General features: G+C 31.4%; 1 protein-coding gene and 1 non-coding gene across 2 annotated transcripts; both read left to right on the top strand.

Annotated features, from left to right (window-relative positions):
- The first annotated feature begins 2,926 nt into the window (after window positions 1-2,926).
- Trnaw-cca (transfer RNA tryptophan (anticodon CCA)) lies at window positions 2,927-3,000 on the top strand. The gene has a single exon. It is a non-coding gene; the product is annotated as a tRNA-Trp (tRNA).
- A 16,166-nt stretch (window positions 3,001-19,166) lies between these two features.
- Window positions 19,167-22,279, top strand: LOC143054159 (uncharacterized). The gene is made up of 2 exons (XM_076227074.1): window positions 19,167-19,528; window positions 20,222-22,279. The coding sequence occupies exons 1-2, from the start codon at window positions 19,186-19,188 to the stop codon at window positions 22,225-22,227; spliced, it is 2,349 nt and encodes a 782-aa protein (XP_076083189.1). The 5' UTR covers window positions 19,167-19,185; the 3' UTR covers window positions 22,228-22,279.
- The last annotated feature ends 1,264 nt before the right edge of the window (window positions 22,280-23,543 follow it).

Raw genomic sequence — 23,543 nt, 5'->3', positions numbered from 1 at the left:
ATGATTTTTTAATATTCTTTTTGTAAAGGTAATTTGATATGTTTTTTTTTTATTCAAATTAAATAAATTAGTAGAATTTAAATCTCTACAAATTTTAAAATGTTTTGTTGCAACTTTAGAATTATAATCATTTAACACCATATCTTTCAGTTTTATATGGTTTAATATTTGACTGTTTCTGTAATTTAAACTAAAACCTCTTATTTTAGTAATAACTTGATTTTTTTTTGTTTTATAAGAATAATTTTTCGGACCACAACCTATAAATTCTGTTATGTAATCATTAGAATTTAATTCATTTGTGAATTCTCCTAAATAACTTCCTAAAACTAAATTTTCTTCTAAAGGTTTATGGATATAAATTATACTATCTGTATCATGATATAAAACTCTTTCTTTTAATTTGTCCATTTCATTATATAATTTTAATCTAGCCCATGAAGTTGTAAATGAAGCTATAAAAATATTAGAAATGTGATCTATATCTAAGGTTAATAAATTTTGATGATATTGTACCATTAATAAATCTTCATTTATTAGAAACCAATTTCTAATTTCAAATAAGGAATTATTTATTAAATTAAAAATATTATCTAATTCATAAGAATTAAAAAAAATGTTTTTATTATAATCCATTTTTTGACCAAATTTTCCCCATAAACTATTTAATATTATTTTACATATTGATCTTAATCCTGGATTTTTACATATTTTTTCTTTATCTAATAATATTCCTTCATTTTTATAATAATCATCAATATATTTATTTTTTTCTTCATCTGTTATACAATTTTCAGGCCAACCTGAACTTTCTTGTTTTAGTTTTAAAAAAGTATTAATAAATTCTGTAAATAATCCTCCTGTTTTAGTATTTGTATCATATTGTTTTGTTTCTTCAAAATGATATATTTCATATATTTTATTAATTTTATAACCTTTTTCTACAGCTTTTACAATTTCAGGAGTACACCAGGTACCATGTAACATTCTATTTTTATCTGAACATTTACAATCTTCTTCAGTTATTTCATTTTTAGCACAAAAATTACATAGAGGGAATTTTAATTTATCATCATCATATTTTACAGGTAATACAGGTATAAATAATTTACGAGGAGGTAATATAGATATTTTTGCTAAACCAAAATAATTAGTTATACAATCAAAATTTTCAGTAATAATTTTAGGATGTCCTATAGGGTATTTCATATATTTCATAACCCAAGGATATAAGCTAGTAAAATCCACATAATGAATTTGCTCAAAATCATTAACTTCTTTATAATCCCACAAGGCATCTGTTCTACCTCCAAAAAAACTATCTCTTATATTAAGTCTAGTAGATATTTCTAATTTATTTATAAATTCTTGCATTTCAGGGTTATTTTCTTTCTCTTTTAAAAAATCATGTTCCCATTCAGGGTTTCCCCTGGGTCAATTATTTTTTTCGCCACCTCTTTCGCCAAAACAATATATTTTTCGCCACTTTATTATTTTTTTCGCCAAGTAAAATAAATATATATTTTTCCTGTTGTGCCCTTTTGTACTAAGAAGTAATTTTTACAACAAAACAAAAGCTTTTATCACATGAAATTGATCCCTCATTTCATGTGTAGTCATTACATTGAAGGGTTACTCTCATTCGAGGTGTTGTTCCCAGCCTTTTGGATAGATTTTTTCATAACGACAGTTTTCTTTTCTTGACCATCGTAAATGAAAAAGTTGAGACGTACAACTATGCTTGAAACACGTGCATGTGTCACTCAAACGACTTTATTAAAGTCAAAGGATAAAAGAATTAAAGTTTTCAATCGGAGATTTTTCTTGCTTTTGAACAATTTTCGTCACAACAACAGCTTTCTTTTCAAAACTATCTTTAAAGAGAGAGATGTCAAAAGTTTGCTTCAAACACGTGCGTCGCAAAGATGTAAATAAATTCTGTATGTGACATTTATAGCGGAAGCCATTTGACCATATCATGTTTTGAAACAATTTAATCAACACCTTTATTAATTAGTCCTTTGTTGTCGATAGCTATAAAATGCAATCAGCTGATTATTGATTTTCTGTCTAAGTCTTAATGAGGTCAAGGTGAATTCCGAGTATTGTCTGATCGGGTAAAGTCCGAGAAACTCGAAAAAAAGTAAATAAACAAGATGGAGGAAAATCGGTTTATATATTTCTTTCGCCAAATTCTTTCGCAAATGACGAATTTTTATCGCCACAACTATTATTTTTCAGCGGAAACCCAGTTCCCATTTAATAATTACTTTATAGCCACTTTTTTCAATATATTTTATTCTATTCAAAGTCATTGCGTAGTTTTGATTAAAAGTTAATTTATTAATTTTTATTTTATCTCTAGCTTGAGGATAACAAATTGTACATGAATGAAAAAACAACCAAAAAATTCATAAATTTCCTTAGTTTGTTCACAGTAACCATCTACACTATATTTCCCTACTTTAAATTCACCTAAATTATTTAAAGCATGTTTTATTGTTTTTTTAGTTGTATATTGTATCCATTCTAAATATTGTATACTAATTTGACTAAAATTAATTCTAGAACAATATCCTGTACAAGGAATAAGAGCTATATTAGAATTAATTAATTCTTCCTTTTTAAATTTTTTAATTTTAAAACCATTTGGTGCAGTATACTCTCCACCTTTTTTAATATTATTATTTTATTGTGTATGTAAAGTTATTATATTTTTGTAAATATTAATTATTTTATTATTTTATTGTGTATGTAAAGTTATTATATTTTTGTAAATATTAATTATTTATTATTTTGTTTAAAAAAAAAAAGAAATAACAAAAAAAGAAAAAAAAAATGATAAAAAAAGAAAAAAAGAAAAAAAGATTAAATAAAAAAAAGAAAAAAGAAAAAAAGATTAAATAAAAAAAAAAAAAAAAAAAAAGACTCTGTGGCGCAATTGGCTAGCGCGTCTGATTCCAAATCAGAAGGTTACGTGTTCGAATCACGTCAGAGTCCTTTTAAAAAAAAAAAAAAAGAAATTTTTTTATGCAACTAATGTTATATTTAACATTACGGGTCACAAGTTCCTAATGCAGAGTGAAAATAAATAAATATATCTATAAATAAAATAATTGACCCCCCTTTTTTTCCACACCCCTCTTATTAAGTAATAGTACCTGAGCTATGTCTTCCAAACAAGGAATAACGACTGCGCTCATGCGCAGTCGTAACTTCCGTTTGGAAGACATAGTCAGGTACTATTACTTAACCGTGTGTACCAGTGCAACAAGCTTTATACCAAATCAACCGTTATCTCCATCATCTTCATTTTCATCAACCGTCACAAGACATGTTTTAATAGTTCTACACATTTCACTCATGGCCACAGGTCTGCACATGAAAGGTTCTCCTCAAAGCAAACACGTTATTTTGAGTTTTTCTTTACAAGTACAGACAAGGTATTGTAGGAAGTCCGAAGACATTTGTTCCTAAAAAAAATACCAGCTTCAAACCATCCCTATCAATTCATCCAAGATTTTAAAAGAGATCTAAAGGGGGGTTTCGGAAGGTGTGATGACATCCATATGCTTGTCTGCAAAGATGCTGGGGAAACATTATACGAGACGTACACACTATCTTGAATTCGCTCAATTTCTTGGTTGGCAACACATTAGATAGCGTCGCACTTTACTTTAAGTAGCATAAAATCACTTGGCATTCAATGTTTCAACAAGGTGATTTGAACCAAACTCATGGTACATTTGTAAAGCCAATCCTAAATGAAAAGGAGTAAAACAAAAACGATTGTCTCAACAATTGCTTAGCATTTCCACAATTTCTCTGATGCCATTTCCTGAGAATAGTCTTGGCTGTATTCATTTTCATTGAGTAAACATAGAATGAATTGCAATAAATACGAAGGCATTGGCTGAATTAAGAAGGAAGAGACAATTCATCCGAAGTTGGGTAGTCTTCTTAAGAGTTTCGATGTCTTTTCTAAGTAAACTTGCAGCGGAATGAAATATCTGTCCGTTATTTGTGTCTATTATGCAGTTGACATTGAGATTTTGAGGTCAGTTTTCAATTTACTAGAAGCTTATATGGCATCTTAAATAGTTATTTTGCTACTAAATATTATGTTATATTTGCCTTGAACTTGTTGAAGTTGTTTGACAACTGAATTTCTATAGACATAAATTAGTTTAGACTGCATTTTACATGTAGAATATTTTAAATTAGAATCAGCCGGAAGAAATGGTCTATATTCATTGAGTAACGGTGTCATGAGGAATGACCATTAAATTAAGCGCTCCAGTTTAACGACTGCATTCTAGAACGTTTACAAATACTCGACACTGAGGGACAGCAGTCAGGTAATTGTATGTCGTCATTAAATATTAGACTAGAAGCTTCCTCGCTCTAAAAGAGGGAAGAAATATGTTTACTTGTGTAAGTTTTGTAGCATGAACGATGATAAACTGCCTGCACGGAGTTCTTCAAATTAACAGCTATTGCATGAAACAGCTTGATGTTCACCTCATCCAATCTTCTATGCAATGCATATACAAAAATTGACTTCCCTAAACTAGTAAATTGACTCAAAATTTCAATCGAGGTTGTTTTTTTTGTGTGCATATTATGCACTGAATAAATGTAACGACTTTTTTCTTTTCTTTGAACTTAATGGAGCAAGTTGCAAAGGACTTGACATATCACGGAATATTTACTATCCGTCAATTATTTTGATTTTACAATAAGACTTTTCTGACAAAAGTATATTTGATGTTTTATAACGAAAAAACATCGAATATAAACATATACAAACAAAGTATGTGGCATATAAATAAAGGCAACAGTAGTATACCGCTGTTCAAAACTCATAAATCCATGGACAAAAAACAAATCGGGGTAACAAACTAAAACCGAGGGAAACGCATTAAATATAAGAGGAGAACAACGATATAACACTAAAATGTAACACACATAGACAAAATCCCACGAGAATAACAAATATAACATATATATATAATATATATCAGTGCACTTTAATTGAAAATATGTGTATATAATAGCGAAAAAGGTGTAATTTCATTTATCATTTGAGAGCAAATTATTGACTTATACACAAAATGTGACGGAAGGCAAGTGATTGAGTTCCGTGTTGAAATGGAAGATATTAACTCCATTCTTTTCCTTCATTTCTTAAGGTTTTTTTCATATTTTGGCTCCGAAATTTTTATCACTAATTAGTTTTATTAAATATTATATGCTTAAAATGTTATGGGATAATTTTATTACTACTATGAAGAGAAAACTAAAGTTTGAATCTGAATTTGCAATTAAAATTACCTCAATTTTAAATAGTCTAAAGTTCGCAAATTTTATAGATTAGAAGAAAATAAAATACTGAATGGAATATTTTGACATATAAAAATAACTTCAGGACAAACTATTTCAATTAAATGTAAGCAAACATACACATTTTTTCATTTTGAAAAAGGGGGTTGAAACTCTCCATTATACTACCAGTCATTAAAACGACTTTTTATAAAAAAGTGACCGTACGAAACTCTGACGACAGGGCAAAAACTAAGGAAGACATATTTGTCTTTAAGTTAAGACCATTTTTAGCCGTGTGTTATTTGGGGAGATTAAACTCGCGATCTAGACGACTTTTTACACTTCTGTCACCGCACTATTAACGTCTTTTCTGTTATATTCGTGTGTTATGGTAAAGATAATTAATTCCCCCTTTCATTTATTAGATTTTAGGCTGGTTCAACAAAATTTATACGATATATTTGGTTTAAGTGATTCCGAAGAAACACCGACATAGCCAGAGCAATCCTAATTCTATTTTATTTTTGGGGAACATTTTAAAAATTCAAATGTGAAGTCACTTAGTGTGCTTTTTTTTTAGAATTGCAAATGTGACATCACTTTTTGCGATCAGGCTTTGGCTAGCTCGGCTGTGTAATTTTATGTGCTGGATTAGGGTGTTTTATTTTATGTATCCGTTTTTTCTGTAGCAAATAACGGCAACAGTAGTATACCGCTGTTCGAAACTCAAAAATCGATAGTAAAAAACAAACCCGGGTTACAAACTAAAACTGAGGGAAACGCATTAAATATAAGAGGAGAACAAGTCATCACTTCGGTTTTATCATGTTTATCTATTATATAGTTGTTTTATAAAAGTATCAAAGGTACCAGTATAAAATTTACTGTTTGCAAAAGTATGAATTATTATTAAATAATAAGGATGTTCTGATCCCAGGCACAACTTTTGGCATTTTTGGTCCTCGGTGCTCTTTAGCTTTGTACTTGTTGTTTTCGATTTTTTTTTCATCTGAGCGTCACTTGTTAGTCTTGTGTGGACGAAACGCACGTCTGGCGTTTAAATTTTAAACCTGGCACCTTTTGATCGTGTGTTTTTTTGTCCTATATATTCTCCCGTTTATTTGTATTGTAGTCCTGTCATGTAATATTATCATTTATATTTAACATTGCCATAAAAGCAGGAGGTTTGGCATGCCACAAAACCCACCATTTTGTTCTCAAAATGTCCTGTACCAAGTCAGGAAAATGGCCGTTGTTATATTATAGTTCGTTTCTGTGTGTGTGTTACATTTTAATGTTGTGTCGTTGTTCTCTTATAGTTGATGCGTTTTCCTAACTTTCAGTTTGTAACCCGGATTTGGTTTTTATCTCAATCGATTTATAAGTTATAAGTTTCGAACAGCGGTATACTACTGTTGCCTTTATTTATCAAGTCTATAAAAACTGTTATATATTTTTTGATACATTCACTTGTACTGACAATTTAAAATAAATTGGATTATTAGTTTTTTATTTTATCAAATTTTCAGTTAGTTTTTTCTGCTCTATTATGTTTGACATTCAATTAAATTTATTCCAGTTATTTAGGAACATGTTTATTTTAATAGTTAATTATATCGATGATAGTACTGCCTTAGTTAAATCAACATGCATGATGGGAGTTATAAAAAAATGTCTCTATATTCTGTGTGTTTACTGTTTTTTTTTAAAACTTTTAACAAGTTGGCCACATTGCGCAAGATGATCGATGAATGTGCTACAAGAAATGCGTCAATAAAGAAAGTTATTATTATAAAATGATGTTTGAAGGTCATATCAAAATGAAAATATAATTGAAACCGCAGTTGTGATGCCAACATATAATTGTTCAAACAAGTTTCCTTGGAAAATGTAATGCACAAACTCATAAGGGATGACTATTTATCCTCCCATAAAACCAATTTTTACACTTGATCAATGTTTCCAGATATCCATGTCACAGGTGAAACAGTATCGTGAATATACGATATTATTTACTGAGGTGACTTCAGTTTTTGGAAAAAGAAGCCCGTAATAGAGCTCATGTTCTCACCCAAAACATCTGATGACATTATGTCATGTAGCAAACATTTTGCATCTGCATAATGGACAGACTCGCCAAATTTTCCCTCACGTGCACAACGACCTACTTTAACTAGATTTTAGTGCACCTCTGACTTCTCGGTGAACCACATTAAGAATGTCGGGTTATCGTTACCCATACGTAAACCAATGGTTGTTATTTCACATCTTATTTTGCTATCAGTCTTTTTAACTCATCTAGAATATGTTTCTTTCTATCCTTGGAAATTGAAGAGTGATACTTTTCTCTAAGGATAATCACCACAAAACATTCTTTTTCTCACTCATCATTGAACGGCAAAAAAGTCTTTTAATCTGTTGGGATAGACTTAAAACACATATCAATTTAATTAAAACATGCTCCATTCAAACATTTGATGATATAATCGATGATAAAGACAACAACACCCATCAATTACCGCATGGAGAGATTTGAATTTGGTCTACATGTTTCGTCAACAAGTCTTCGGGACAGTTACAATATAAAAAAATAGGTAAATTACAGATTGTGCGTTTGTATAGGTCGCAGAATCAAATGTCATAATACTTGTTTTCATGACGACGTTATTGTAAAATGGAAATGTTCGTGTTTCCTTGTCTTATAACAATTAATTATATGGTTAGTGTCTTTGCCATTCATCTCGATGTTTGAATGTTCTGGAATGTGCCGAAATCATTCCTGGCTCATAGTTGGAATATTTAGATATTTTAAGGCTGTTTCTAACGTTGTCACTGTATATGTATATTCTGGTACCGGTGTTGTAGCTGTTGTGGTTGGAATTTGTCTTTTCTTAATCACTTCTTATATACAAATATGCTCTTATTGGTAAGGTCTGATGAAGGTAATACACGGAACATTGGTGTATTTTTCGAATCAATTTTCGTTGTGGCCTCCATTGGTGGTATATCCAGTGTTAATTTTTTTGCGCTAATTCGTGAGGTTTTTTTCCTTCTGTATAAAGACCTTTGGTATTTTATATGTTATGGTCTCTTTTCATATTTGTTAGTGAGGAGTTCTTCGTGATGAACGTCTTGTTCAAAATTGCTGAAGATAATGTTTAACATATTTTTAATTTAACACAAAGTTTACATTTTAAATAGGCAAAAGTTAAGTTTGTTTTTTAAATCTTTGTCTTAACTAATCTTAAAGCAGTGTGGCTTGGGATGTTCCTCATTTTTTTCTATATGTTTTTCTAACCAATTTGTAAAATTGAAAACATGGACAAGTTCAACAGCTTTCAAATTCCTCTAGAAGTTGGTCCATGGTCATAGTTGAATACATGGACAACCAGACAGAAAATCTAAAATTATATAAATATAGTTCCTATATGTTTTGTATCAACAAATACTTGAATGTGATTGAGTCGTTACGAGTATTCATGCGCGACAAATAAATCGAATCGGGGGCTTTAAGAAAGTTATAATAAAAAGAAATAATAAATAATGTTCAAAAAAAGAATTATAAGGATTAAACACATGTTTTTCTACAGATTATTGATGTGTGAACTGGGTCGCTTAGTCACAAACTTATTTTAAAAGTCCTTCTCTACAGTTTGTGAGTTAACTGACTGGGTTTACACATCAGTAACCTCTTGAAAACATGAGTTAAATCCTTTAATATTTTTTTAAAAATCAGATATGAAAAACGGAATAAATGTCTTCTGCTGGTCCATTCCATCTAATATAATGGACATGTATGTGTTTGACTCCTTTCTACTTTTAGCACAATGTTTATAATACTTTTTCTCTCCTGGCTGAAAAGAAAAAAAAAACACCATTGATATAACCGATGTTTTTAATTAATGAAAAATCCTTTGTAAGCAAGAAAACATACTCTAGTCTCCAAATAGTCATCTGGCATTCACAATATTACCAGATTCCTATTTCTGGACTCTTAACACCAACAAATCTTGTTTATGTGCACATTTGTATGTTCTCATTATTTATTAGCTTCATTAAATTCTGTTGTATTGTTTTAAATGAGTTACAATTGTATCACTATTATTATTATTTGGGGCAAACTATATGTTTAATGGGGCATAACTCATAAAAAATAATGAATCATAAATCAAAAGTTTCCAGCAATTGAAGAACTATATACTCATTGATAACAAAGTTTTATAATTTAATATAATTATGCTGTGTGCCACGAGACCTTTTTATTTGTGTATTGAGAACTTGATATTTTATACGGTATTTATCTGCAAGCATTTTAAACAGTCTTATTGTTTGCTCTTATATTGTGCTGTAAGAATATTGTCTTTGAGGGAAACTGGAATTTTTGTGAATGTCCCGTGAAATCAGTATTTCATATTTGTATTTTGTCCTTTGTTTGGTTTAATAACCTGGCCATTGTTTTTTTTTTGTCTGAATATTTTTATATTGGTAATTTTCAGCTTACGTTGCATTTCTAGCTAAGGATCAATGTTGAAGGCTGTACAATAACAAAGCTTTTCAAAATCCATCGAAGCATAAACAAAAAATTGAGATTCAAATACTACATTAAAATTATTCTGAATTAATAACAATCATCAAAAGACAAGATCTAGATTATGTCACCATACTTCATCAAGAACCAAGATCTTACTGAAGAAGGCTTTGGAATCGCACACATCAACAGGGGCCCATGTGAAGGTTATTGTCATCCCTACCTGGCACAATTAGAATTGATTGGATTAGTGGATGCACATTATCTTATAATTTCGACAATTTTCTGATTTGATTTTCCATAATTATGATGCGATGCAGCCGTTAAACATTAAGGCAATATGCTTAAACATAATGATATTCTACAGTAATTTGTTTCTACATTCACCCAGTTCGGACTAGAATTTAAATTCCTTTTTTATGTGGAGAATAATTGTAACCTATTAAATAAATTCAGGCATTTTGTTTCTACAGAGATACTGAATTATAATTCATTAAAAACACTGAAGAGTTAAATCTTTACCTCCGAGAGGGCGATGGCACACGTAAAGTAACGACAATCTTTTTCGTAAGATTTTTTTTATGAAATTCATGAAAGTCATAAAATCTTATATTTGCCATTAAGAGTAAAACCTATCGAAAGATTTTTTGTGAAAAGAGTCGCTGAATTTCATCTATCACTAGGCGATCAATAATGTCAATGTAACAGGAAGAAAGAAATTGTTCAAACTTTGTCTGATAGATAGTTTAATATGAATTCCCTTATTTGATTATTATACCTGAAATTTCATGTTAAAAGTAAACTGTTTTTATTAACTTTCTTCACAGATGACAAACTCCCCTGAATAAGGTGGCTGCTAGACAATATTGGGTTTTTCCCGCCACCTAGTAGATAAATATTTGCTGATGAAAGAATGGTGGCTTCAAAGCATAAATTTTCAGGGATAAGACAATTTGATATGGATAAACCAATTAGATTTTGGAATAAACTTGTTTTATAACTGTTTAATTTATATCTTTGTTTTTTTTGTTTACATGGCTATGAAATGAACTGAAATAATTGACTAACAGAAAGGATGTGCTGTGTCGGTCTATACAAGGGCATTGCTACACGTTGACTCATTTTACACCACACAGGGAAAAAAATATTAGGGAGGGAGAATTTTAGATAGCACAGAAATGGACGAATTGTATATGTCCATTGGAAGGACTGTTAAACTGTTACACACGTTCCACTTATTTATCAAGGATCAGCTGTAACACCTGCATACCACATGCCTATCATGTAAAATTTAGAAAAAACTTTGACAAAGCAGCCATTAATAATAAGGAATTACAAGGCATACATGTGTTGTAGACAAATCTAATTAGTATCTAAGCAAATACTCCTCTTATATTAGAACACAAAATCATGGGTACAATGCAGAAGGTTTTATTTTTTCATTGCAAAGAAACAGGGAAAGTTAAGTGATCGAAGCAACATCTGCAAAATGTTTGCTGAAGTAACCAGAAAAAGAGTGAAGTCAAAATAACATGACTGCAGAATAAACTGGGATGGCAGTTCAAAAGCGATGAAGCAGGACATGGTAGTAGAAATGGTTAAAAGCATAAAAAACAAAGAAACCAATGTTGGTACAATTATAGCAGCTGATGATACAACTACACTGGCAAGACTTAGAAAATCTCTTAATCAAAATATAAAAAAGCCATTAACAGACGCTTTTATGGACCTAATGAAAGGGTATAAAAACAGAGCAAATAGTTGTCCAACTACTCAGTGCAGTGGTTCTTTAAATAAATAAGAGTGTTGCGTCAAAAGCTCCTAAGGCACATTTTTATAGCGGATCATAGTCTACATGTGAGGTATGCTGCATCAGTGGCACAGAAAAAAAAATAATAATAAAAGATTCAATATATATTCCAGAATTATAATAGCAATCATTGTTTAGTTCTTTTTTTCCCACAAATAGGCACAGGGCATGTAATTTTTTCGCTAGGTTGAACAATTGTGCCCCCAATTTCGAGGGGAAAAGATAATCGGGTTTGAAATGTTCAGGAAAATATACAAAATTAATTAAGGAAGTAAAACTTGTCTGCTTTTACCACAGTCTAAAAATGTCGTCCATTTTGAAGTTTTTATTGAATCAGATATATTTAATTCTGAATAAATAGTCTTAGACGTTGAGGAAAGATAAAGAATTATTTTACATAACCAAAGGAAAGGAAATAATTGGGATTATTATGAGGATGAAGGAGAGCAGGAGGTGAGATTGCGTATATGGTGCAGAAAAATTGGTACCGTTAATATTATTACTACCAATGATTTGATGCCTCTGCTGGTGGGCTGATATCCCCCGATGGCATCACCATCCCAGTACTTCAGTACTAGCATGGAAATACGGATTTGTGTTATAAAAAAATTGTTTTTACATACCCAATGGGAATAAGTCGTAAACCAATTATAAAGTTGTATTGGTCAACAGATTAAATAATGGCCATTCCCATATTTTCATCGATAAAGACAAAAGACACCCAAATATGACGTAACCTCCATTTCTCTGACCATTTATGATCCGTTCTACAAGATAAAACCTGTGGTAAACCATTTAAATGACAAATGTTGTTTGAAATATATTAAAAACAATGATATCACAATTAACGAGTGCATGGTACCTTTTGAAGGAAGAACATTTCTTAAACATTGTAAACGATGTAAACCCCTTAAATAAGGCGTCAAGACCTGGATGCTAGCAGAATCCGACAACAGCTATATTCAATATATAGATGTTCACCCAGGCACAAAAGTTCGTACAGGGAGCAAATTTACAAATTATGCGGGTCTGCAAAAAGATAGCATGTGTCAACAAAGCCAGTAAATATATCTAGTCGTAGACACTATTGATTTAGACAAAAAGGAGCTTTATTGGCCGTGTCATAGAGGGACAAACAATGTATCAGCCTTGTAAACTATACATAATGAAAGATATGGTCAAGTTACAAGTGCAGTGAATATTGATGGTCAGTTTGCAAGAAATGTCCCTCTTCTATTGTGACTACACCTAGAATATAGGTGGTGTTGACAAAACTGATCAATACATACAGTATTATGGTTGTTATCAGAAAACCTTTAATACTTTACCACGCATATACGCTTTTTACGCTTACCCCTTTACACCGCGTATACGCTTTTTACGCTTATCCCCTTCCCCCGCAACTACGCTTTCCTACGCTTTTCATGTATCTTGTCTTTAAAACGTTAATGTAAAAATTTAACGTACAAATAAATGTTGTGCCATTTAAAAATCAATAAATGTGACAAGTGACAGTGCTTATCGTAGGAAATGGGCGGTCATTATACACTTAATCGATGAATATTCATGAGATTCTCACATGTACACAAATGTATTTTATAACAGACAACAATAACAAATATGGCGGCCTCCGGCAGGCCGAGTGTGTAGGATGTTTAGGAACAAATTGTGTCTGGACCAGCCCTTCAAAATATATCAGACGACGAAAGTATTGAAGGTGAGGATAACGGGAATGTATCTGATATAGATGAACCGTTGGTTAGCGAGGAGGAAGATGATATTGATGATGAAATCGTGTAGGATCAGGAGGATGGAAATGATGATACTGACATGCTGACATGAATGAGATAATATGGAGCGAGGCCAATCAAGATATAAATGTTCGACAGTTTAACGAACGTACCGGACCTCAAGTATTATTGAATGCGGATGTTAGTGAACTGGCACAGACATGATTAGTAAACATGCCCAAGAGACCAACCAAAATGCAACACGCAAACAGCAGCTAGCCGGACGAAATGACACAAACTGGACGGAGACAGATTTTGCTGAAATGTCTGCATATTTAGGTAAGTGAAAACAATATCTGTACAAACTAACAATGGTTATACGTGTACGATTTATTGTAAGCTTGGTTGATAGTAAGAAAATTAAATTGAAATGCATAGTAAATTCCCTTTATTAAACTGATATACATTTGTATATACATGTACATGTGATGTATGCATTTTTATGCACTGTTTATGTACAGGCCTGTTATTCAGTGGTTGTCGTTTGTAGATGCGGTTCATAGGTGTTTCTCCTTTCTCATGTTGTAGATAAGACTTTTTTTTAAACATTTTTGGTTCCTTTAAATAGCTTGCTGTTTGGTGTACAAAATGTAAGCCTTGGCTCTATGTTGAAGGCTGTATGTTGACCTATAATTGTTTTATTTTATTCATTGTGACTTGGATTGAGACTTACAAACCAATAAATATTTTAAATATAAGCATGTGGTTTGATTGCCAATGAAACAAGTCTCAATCCAAGTCACAATGAATAAAATAAAACAATTATAGGTCAACATACAGCCTTCAACAGTAACCATGATTTAACTACTTGGTTAAATTTGCAATTGATTTAGGTTTTTTCAAAGTGCTGGTAATATTTCATTGCATGTGTGGGATCGAAATAGACCGACCTTTTTTTAGGAAGTTCTTTTGATTATTCCCCTTTGTTCACTATGACAACGGCATTTTCAAGACGTTATCACAAATCTGATTTCTCTTTAAATTAGCCGTAGAACACGTATAGTTATTTGATCAATTGACATAAAGTACGATTTTATATCAAAAGTTTTCAATTAAGACAGCCATGTTGTCTAATAAATTCGGTAACATACATTTCCAAACAAAACACCGACGCAATCGACATTCGTCAAAATTGACCAAAAAAATGATACAGAAAACAACTTTACACCACGATTATCCGCCGTATTTAAGCCCACAAGGTATGCAAATATAGTTTAAATAAATGTTATTCGTATCTCTATGCATGGAACTTATTTTTTCTGTCCATAATGAGGTTTTTCTAGTCGAGGCAGATGCCGAGACATGGGAATCAATTAGTTGAAAGTGCCCGACGTCAAAACGTGCCAATTAAATATAGCGTGCGAAAATGCGACGTTTTCAACCAAAATGCTCGAGGAGACGGTGCAATTAAACAAAATGGAAGAAAGGGGGAAAGTGTTAAGTTGACCGAAGTCTACTTAAGATGGTTGAATGTAGTGCCTGTAGATTATTACATTAAGGCATTATTATTAACCAAGTCAAAACCATTCATCCAACCTCACATTTGTTCAGGTTTTTTTTTGTTTCTTCGTGAAAGGACTGATCAATGGATTTTTTGATGGGATACAGAAAGGAATCCGTTACTTGCCCCTGACTAGAGATTAGTTCAAATATATATGCCTACAACTTTGAACAATAACGGAAGGTGTTATGTCTGTTATATGAGGTAAAAAATGGTAAGCAAAACAATATGAGACAAATCACAATTTACCACACAGAAAAGAATTACTGTTAGACTGGACTTTATATTCTTTATTACGGTATAATGTTTCAGTGTTATTCATTGATTTGCCTTAAAACTTTAAAACTATTAAAAATTGAACTTTAAATAACTGATTAATTGATGTAAAAAATGTGAGGAAGAAGGAAGAGAATTATCTGAAAGGCACATAATTTATAGTCAGTGAGCGTTGTGGTGATGTTTTTTTTTTTTGCTGTTCTTGTTGTTTGTTTAAATTTTATGGTTGCATGTTTAAAATTATTTTAAAGACTTTAATTATGCATGTACTGATGAATAGAAGGAATTAACTTACATATTTTACCGTTTTCAAGGTTTTGTGACTTTATAATGGAAAGAACAGCACTGAATGATCAAATATGAAAAATACATGTTATGTGTAAACACAATTCATTTTATAAGTGAAAAGTAAAATCACAAAAGTACTGAACTCCGAGGAAAATTCAAAACGAAAGTACCTAAATCAATGGCAAAATCAAATGATAAAACACATCAAACGAAAGATTCTACATATTAAATATATATATCATGTTGTATTGGTATTAACCTTATTTTCATCATACAGTTCCAATAAAAAATAGTAGCTGAAATAAATTTAAACACTCTGTGATTTTAAAACTCAAAGTACACAAATAGTTAATCCATTAGTAAAGCTGTAACATATAGGGTGTCGGATTTCAAGTGTTTGGCCTTGAGCGTTCCCGATAAAGGTAAATACAGAAAAGCGCTTCCGACGCATGAAATTATTAAACGTGTTGTTCTCATTTTTTTATAAGGAGAAAGTAAACCCAATCCTTTGAGTGAAAAATTGCAAATAAAAATGTACTGCTACTTAATGGTTGATTCGTATAGTTTATTTATTTATAACTGATAATCCTATACTGCTCTATTTTTCTGAAATAAGTAATCTGAGCTGATTAAAACAGGGCATTATGTAACTGGCCTTTGTTGAATCTGATTTATAAAAGGGTTTTCGCTTGTAAAGTGGTTTTTTTCTGACTTTTTTTTTATTAAACAAAGTATTGGCAGCTTTACATGGGAGTATAAAAAATAAACTTCATATCTAATAATCGCTCATATCAGCGTTTAGAAGTAACAACGTTTATACGATTCCATATTATGTTATTGTACTTTGAAAGAGTAATCGTTCGTCAATTAACAGAGGTGTCTTTTCATCAGTAAAAATGGGGTCGGAAATAGAAAGTCAAAACGGTCTATTTATGAGAAATGAAAAGCTTTGAACTTGCCATAAACGATCTTACGTGACAAAAACGATTGTAAAGATAAATGAGATTTGCCGAATAATATCCGTTTTAAAATTAACATTTTTTACTTATTCGTGTACATCTTAGTATCATCTTTCGGCAAAATTGAATGCAAGCGTTCTGAATATTCGCAATATTAGGATAACATCAACACAGTGGTCAGTATTCCGGTACTTACATGAAAAACACAGACCTTTCTTAGTTTTTCCGTTTGTAAATGTTAAAATTAAATATAAAAGAATAATTTGTTTTTCAAGAAGTTGTATGAAAGTTTTAATGTTAAATAAAGGCAACAGTAGTATACCACTCTTCGAAATGTCAGAGTAAAAACAAAAACTGATATAAAAAAAAATATAAGAGAACTAGGACACAACAGTAACACCACTTTAAAATGTTACACACATAGAAAATATAGGACAGAGAAACAAACGAACATGGTCGTTTACACCATACTGACTTTTAGATTGAAAAAGTTTTCATGATGAGGGACGAAACTTGTATTAATTCCAACCATATGATCTGTTTCTAGCCATGTTTACGCAGTTGAGTGGAATACAAGACCAATGGAAACAATTTTAAAACTATATCCAATAAAGATGATTGTCGCAAAGTTTGGTTTCAATTGGCATATTAGTTTCAGAGAAGATTTCTATAAAGTTAACAGACGACGGACGATACACGATGAGGGCAGGTGTGCTTTAAATAAGGAAGACAAAGACGAGGAACTGAAGAATATGAAACAATATAATATAAAACCCTGGGTGAAAACTTCCACGAGGAACAGGAAGACTTTAATCGAGATACAATTATCATATATGACCTAAATCAATTTAAACTTTTACATGTAAATTTATTTGATCAGTGTTAACCATATGATAACGACACAGTTACATTCTAATCAATATAAATACCCGTTATGTATTTCCTTGTATGAGACTATATCAATAAATTAAACTAGCTTTTGGAATAATATAGAGGAATATCATTTTAATGGACGTGTGTCGACAAGTAAACTTTAAAATAAATGTAAGTTCTGAGGATTACATTCATTTTTTTAAGTTAATATACTAAATAGTTGATTTCTATTATTTCCAAAAGAAATTTTATTCGAACGCAATATATCGTAGACAACACATTTCCATCCTCAATTTTAAAAGTTCAATTAACCATGAATATTTATTCGTTTAGAAAAGACGTATTACGTGCTTTAGTATTTAGTGTTACAACAATATAGAAAATTGATTGAACGACGTGGATTTAATTATTTTAAGGAATAGGAAACAAAACTTGTCATCTACTGCTAATGATACACATGATAGAATCATTAAATTTTTTCTGGTAAAAGCTGAGTAAAAAAACTGTTATAAAATGTTTTTGTTGTATAATGTAAAGCAAATAAGTATAAAGCAATACAAAATGTTTGTCAAAGAGAGATAGCAAAGTGATATTCAAACTCATAAAATTAAAAAAAAAAAAAAAAACTGACAAGGCCATAATAAAAAATTATTTGTCTTCTTTTACGTGTTCCTATTTTGCCATGTCGTTGTACGTTTGTTTTCGATCTACAAGTTTGAATGCCTCGCCAGTATCTTTCGCAAAGATGAACACCAGTACGCAAAACACAAATACTATCATGTCCACATGGTGTTTGTCAAGTCAGGAATATGACAGTTGTTATCCATTTGTTTGATGTGTTTGAGCTTCTAATTTTGAGATTTGGTTGGGGACTTTCCGTTTGAATTTTCCTGTGAGTTCAGTATATTTGTGATTTTACTATTTTCCAGTAAAATTTTATCACAAATTTCAAGTTTTTCAATTATATGATAATTTACTTTTCTCTTAAAGTAAGTGTAATTTAATATTTATTTGTGCATTTTTACAGAAGTTTCTATTTGAATATTTATTCTTAGTTTTTCATTTTAGTGCAAAAGTTAATCATGGCAAGTTTAAAAACATTAAGAAATAAGAAAAAAACATCACAAATAAAATTGAGAATGGAAATGGGGAATGTGTCAAAGAGACAACAACCCGACCAAATAAAAAACAACAGCAGAGGGTCACCAACAGGTCTTCAATGTAGCGAGAAATTCCCGCACCCGGAGGCGTCCTTCAGCTGGCCCCTAAACAAATACATACTAGTCCAGTGATAATGAACGCCATACTAATTTCCAAATTGTACACAAGAAACTAAAATTAAAATAATACAAGACTAACAAAGGCCAGAGGCTCCTGACTTGGGACAGGCGCAAAAATGCGGCGGGGTGAAACATGTTTGTGAGATCTCAACCCTCCCCCTATACCTCTAACCAATGTAGAAAAGTAAACGCATAACAATACGAACATTAAAATTCAGTTCAAGAGAAGTCCGAGTCTGATGTCAGAAGATGTACATTGTAACCAAAGAAAATAAACAAAATGACAATAATACATAAATAACAACAGACTACTAGCAGTTAACTGACTAAAAGATTATGTATTAATAAAAATTCAATTTGTTTTTTGAGTTCGACTATCCCTTAGTCATGTTTGTTATCTTTCGCCTTTCTTTATTAGATTATGAAAACACATTCATTGCTATTTTAAACACGAGCAACTTAATACAAATATTTGGAAAAGCTGGTTGAATGACACTGTACAGCCATATACCATTTTATTTCAGAAATACGTTCATTCAACAATTATTGCATTACATGAATACGAAAAAAGATAATACATGGTCAAAAGATCACGATATGGAAAGTTGTCTAAATGATAATCACGATTCAGATAGACTCCTAAACGATGATCGTGAAGATGCTGAGCTGTTTAATGGTGATCACGGTGATGATAGCCGGTTACACAATGGTTATGACGACGACCTAACTATAAAAAATGATATTTTTGGTCTAACCATTCATCAGTTTGAAAGAGAATTCCGATCCTGTTTGCAACGAAGGATGAAACATGATCAGTCGATCTTAAATATTAGATTCCCTGATAAAACCAGCAATGAGTACCTGGAATATTTAGCGAATCGTGAATTTAAATCAGAAGGTAAATATACAGCTGTTTATTGTCCAAATTAGTAATATAAATTTCCAAATTATATATAAGATCTTAACGTCTTAAATCTGTAAAATCTAAAGTTATTTGGAAATTCCAATTTGAGATATTTATCGACTTTTATCTGTTCAGGGCAGTGATATACACTTCCAAACTTAGAATTAGATCTTAATGCCGTCAATCATTTTGGTGCGGGCTTTGATAAAATTGATTTGTTATTATGTACTCCCTTTTATTTTCAGTTTTACATATTTATCAGATCTTTATTAAAATACCGACCCTGTGTCCAATCTATGACGAAAAAGACCCAGAACGATCCTCTGTTTTTGTCAAATTAATACATACCTTTGAAAATTTGAAAACATTTTTTTTCATTGGCTAATGTAAAAAGTAAAATCATAAAAATAGTGAACTCCGAGGAAAATTCAAAACGGAAAGTCCCTAATCAAATGATAAAACACATCAAACAAATCGACATATTTTACTGATTAGAGAATAAACATTTATTATCCTTGTAATCGAAAACGGAAAAAAGAACACAAAATGAGAACTAGTTACAACAATCCACAGCAGTTATTTCTTTTAAAAGAATACATTAATGTTGTTAGGAATTCAGAAAAGTTTTTAATATTATACAGTGTATAAATTCATTAATACATGTAATTGTACTTTCTTTATTTATAGAACACATATCTAAATTTTGTGTAATAGAAAAATGCTGCTACCAACGTTTACAAAAAATAGTGGGTACAGAGAAAACAGTCAGGTTACGACAACGATTGTTTAAGTTAAATGATTTTGTTGACAAATATGCTGGTCTTAGTACCACAAAGTTATCAAGTGGAAGTCTATCGGAAGGGCTCGATTTACCAGGAAGTGACATTGACATCATGTTCATAGTTCACAACGTAGATATTGTTCAAGATGTGAAAGAAGTTTACAGACCAGGACATGCCATTTTTCTAATGGAAAAATGCAATAAATATCCCGGATTCGCCAAATTAAAACTGTTAACAAAGCATAAAGATTGTGTTTCATTTATAGTCCAAACAAAAACAGGTATTTATTTTTCAAGTCAGAGATTTATGCAATTTTTGCGAGGAACTAAACATTATGGGCAAATTCACGGTCCGTGTCTCTCAGACCCTTATCAACATGAAGATATAGCATTTTGTCTTAGGTCACGTGATTGGCCTGATGAAGCTCAGAACTGGATATATCGTCAAAGGCGATGGCAATGGCCATATGGAGGATTAGTAGAAAGTATTACAAGATACGGCATTTTACTTGTACCAATAGGTCCAAAATATAACGAGAACGATGAATTGTGGTGGAGATTATCATTTTCTGTGGCAGAAAAAAAGCTATGCCATTCATTTAATTACACGCAGTTTTTGTGTTATGCACTTCTGAAAATGACCTTGAAAAACGTTATTAACAAGAACGATCACGTTAAAGACCTTCTATGCTCATATTTCCTGAAAACTTCTTTGTTTTGGGTTTCCGAAGAGATTTCAATAGACCAGTTTCAAATTTCAAATTTAATTGCATGTTTTGAATTGTGCCTCGATAAACTTACAAACTGCATTGATGCATGCTATTTACCGAACTATTTCATTCCAGAACAAAACTTATTTAAAGGTAAGATTAACTTATCTAATAACAAAACTTTATTGTCTGTACTATCTGATATGAAATATCACGGAATTGAAGCTTTAGTTCACAAAGTGTTGAGCTCAAATGACATTGTAACGTTCTCTCCTTTTATTAACCATGTAGAAAGAGATGAGCCTTTCAAACTTGAATTATTATTTTACAAGATTTTTTCCACTGCAATTGCATGTATTGCAAGCTCAAATATGAAGAAATATTTCTTTACATTAGCTCTATTAAAAAATATATCATTGTCTGAATCATCACCGTTTTTGAGAGATGTATTCAAATTCTATCATGGATTTTTCAACCAACAAGTGACACAAATGTTGTTTTTATCATTTAGTAAGAACAAACACCGCTATTATCTGAATCGTAAAATATTACGCGATGGCACAATGGCAGACGCTAGTTCGGGCTGGTTGTTGAGTGCTTGCTTCTTTTACACAATGAAGAACTATAACGTATCATTGCGGATCGTGGATTATATATTATCTCGTTGTTCGCCGGACATGCTGTACTTGGGTTGTGCATTCTACCTGTCTAAAACATTTTGCACGTATCAGCGTCTAGCGCACTGTCAACAAATTACTCTTATGAACAGGATAAGACTCGCAACAATGGGCGATATAATTTTTATAAAGGGTTCACCATTGATACCGAGAGAACTGCAGTTTGAAGCTCAGGATTTTAAATTGAGAGTTCCACCTGTTGTTATGTGTCATTGTCTCCAGTTCTTGTGTCATTATCATCTCAATGATTTTTACAAAAGAAAGCTATCGTTACAGGACTTGCGTCGTACAATACAAGATGAGTATTTCCTAGCTAAAAATGAAATGTCTGTTTGCTATACTCTTCTCGGAGTTTGTTATGAAATAGCAAATAATACAGATTTAGCTTACCGTAGTTATATAAACGCAGTTCGTTGTGAGGGAGAGTTATGCAAAAGTGCAAAGTTCAGATTAGAAAAATTAATATCATCACGAATTCATGGGGTACCTGTAGAGGTATTTTTAGTCGATAATTTAACAGCATAATACAACAAAGGTGTACATTGCTTATTTTTCAAGTACAAATAAAGGTCTGGTAAATCCGTCAAAACTATCTTATTACATTAAAAGAAGGACGAAAGATACCGAAGGGACAGTCAAACTCATAAATCTAAAACAAACTGACAATGCCATGGCTAAAAATGAAAAGGACAAACAAACAACAGCACACACGACACAACATAGAAAACTAAAGAATAAACAACACGAACCCAACGATTAAAGTATGTCTTGCAAGTTGTCAAAACTTTTTACTAACAAAATAAGCAAAATGTCTGCAAATGATTTAGTTGTTAATTTTGTTGTAATTTTCGGGTTGATTTTTTTTTTTTTGCATGTTGGGGAAATCGGAAGTTGTATGTTCACAGACTACGACGAGTATGTTTTTCATTTCGTCTAATTTGACATTTTACCGAATTTGTATTTGCACAATTTGACATTTTACCAAATTTGTACCAGAACGAGAAGCACGATATGTGCCCCATATGGAACATGATCTGTCTAACCATCTTGAGCACATGAAATCACTTCCGGTTTTAGTCGGGTTCATATTGCTCATCGTCTAATTTGACATTTTACCGAATTTGTATTTGCACAATTTGACATTTTACCAAATTTGTACTAGAACGAGAAGCACGATATGTGCCCCATATGGAACATGATCTGTCTAACCATCTTGAGCACATGAAATCACTTCCGGTTTTAGTCGGGTTCATATTGCTCAGTCTGTGATTTTCTGTGTTATATTTAGAAAACTTGTTGATGTTTTCATCGTTTTTTCGTTTTTTTTTTGTCATGGCATTTTAAGTTTGTTTTCAACTGATTAGTTTAAGTAACCCTGTTGGTATATTTTGTCTCTCACAAACATGCTATTTAATTAACCAAAACGTCTTTTGCTTATCATTATAATGGTTAATACAAGTGTGGGTATAATGACCAATAAGGCAACTCTTCACTATAGACCAAACGACGTAGAAATTAGTGATTATAGGTCGACGTACGATCTTCATCAATGAGCAAATAAATCCCATCCCGCAAAGCTTTTTATACTTGACCCTTTTATACTATTAATGTCTATGTTGTTATGTTATACTATTGTTTCAGAAAAGGGAGAAATTTTGGTACCATTTAAACGTTTAATTACGCTGCAGTTGTTTGCACCTATTATCTGATTTTCGGTGGTTGTCGTCTGTTTAGGTGGTTCATAAGTGTTTTTCGTTTTGATATAGATTAGACCGTTGGTTTTCCCGTTTAAATGGTTTTACACTAGTAATTGTTGAGCCCTTTATAGCTTGCTGTTTGGT

Source organism: Mytilus galloprovincialis, chromosome 12, assembly GCF_965363235.1.
Source record: "Mytilus galloprovincialis chromosome 12, xbMytGall1.hap1.1, whole genome shotgun sequence".
NCBI lineage: Eukaryota > Metazoa > Mollusca > Bivalvia > Mytilida > Mytilidae > Mytilus > Mytilus galloprovincialis.
The sequence above is the reverse complement of the archived record's forward strand: the minus strand, read 5'-3'. Positions and strand labels throughout refer to the sequence as shown.

What these genes read in the sequence shown, in the direction of transcription:
- LOC143054159 (XM_076227074.1), top strand. Translation starts at nt 19,186, where the DNA reads ATGAATACGAAAAAAGATAATACATGGTCAAAAGATCACGATATGGAA. An exon ending in TCGTGAATTTAAATCAGAAG is followed by an intron (nt 19,529 to 20,221) that starts GTAAATATACAG and finishes CTTTATTTATAG; the next exon opens with AACACATATCTAAATTTTGT.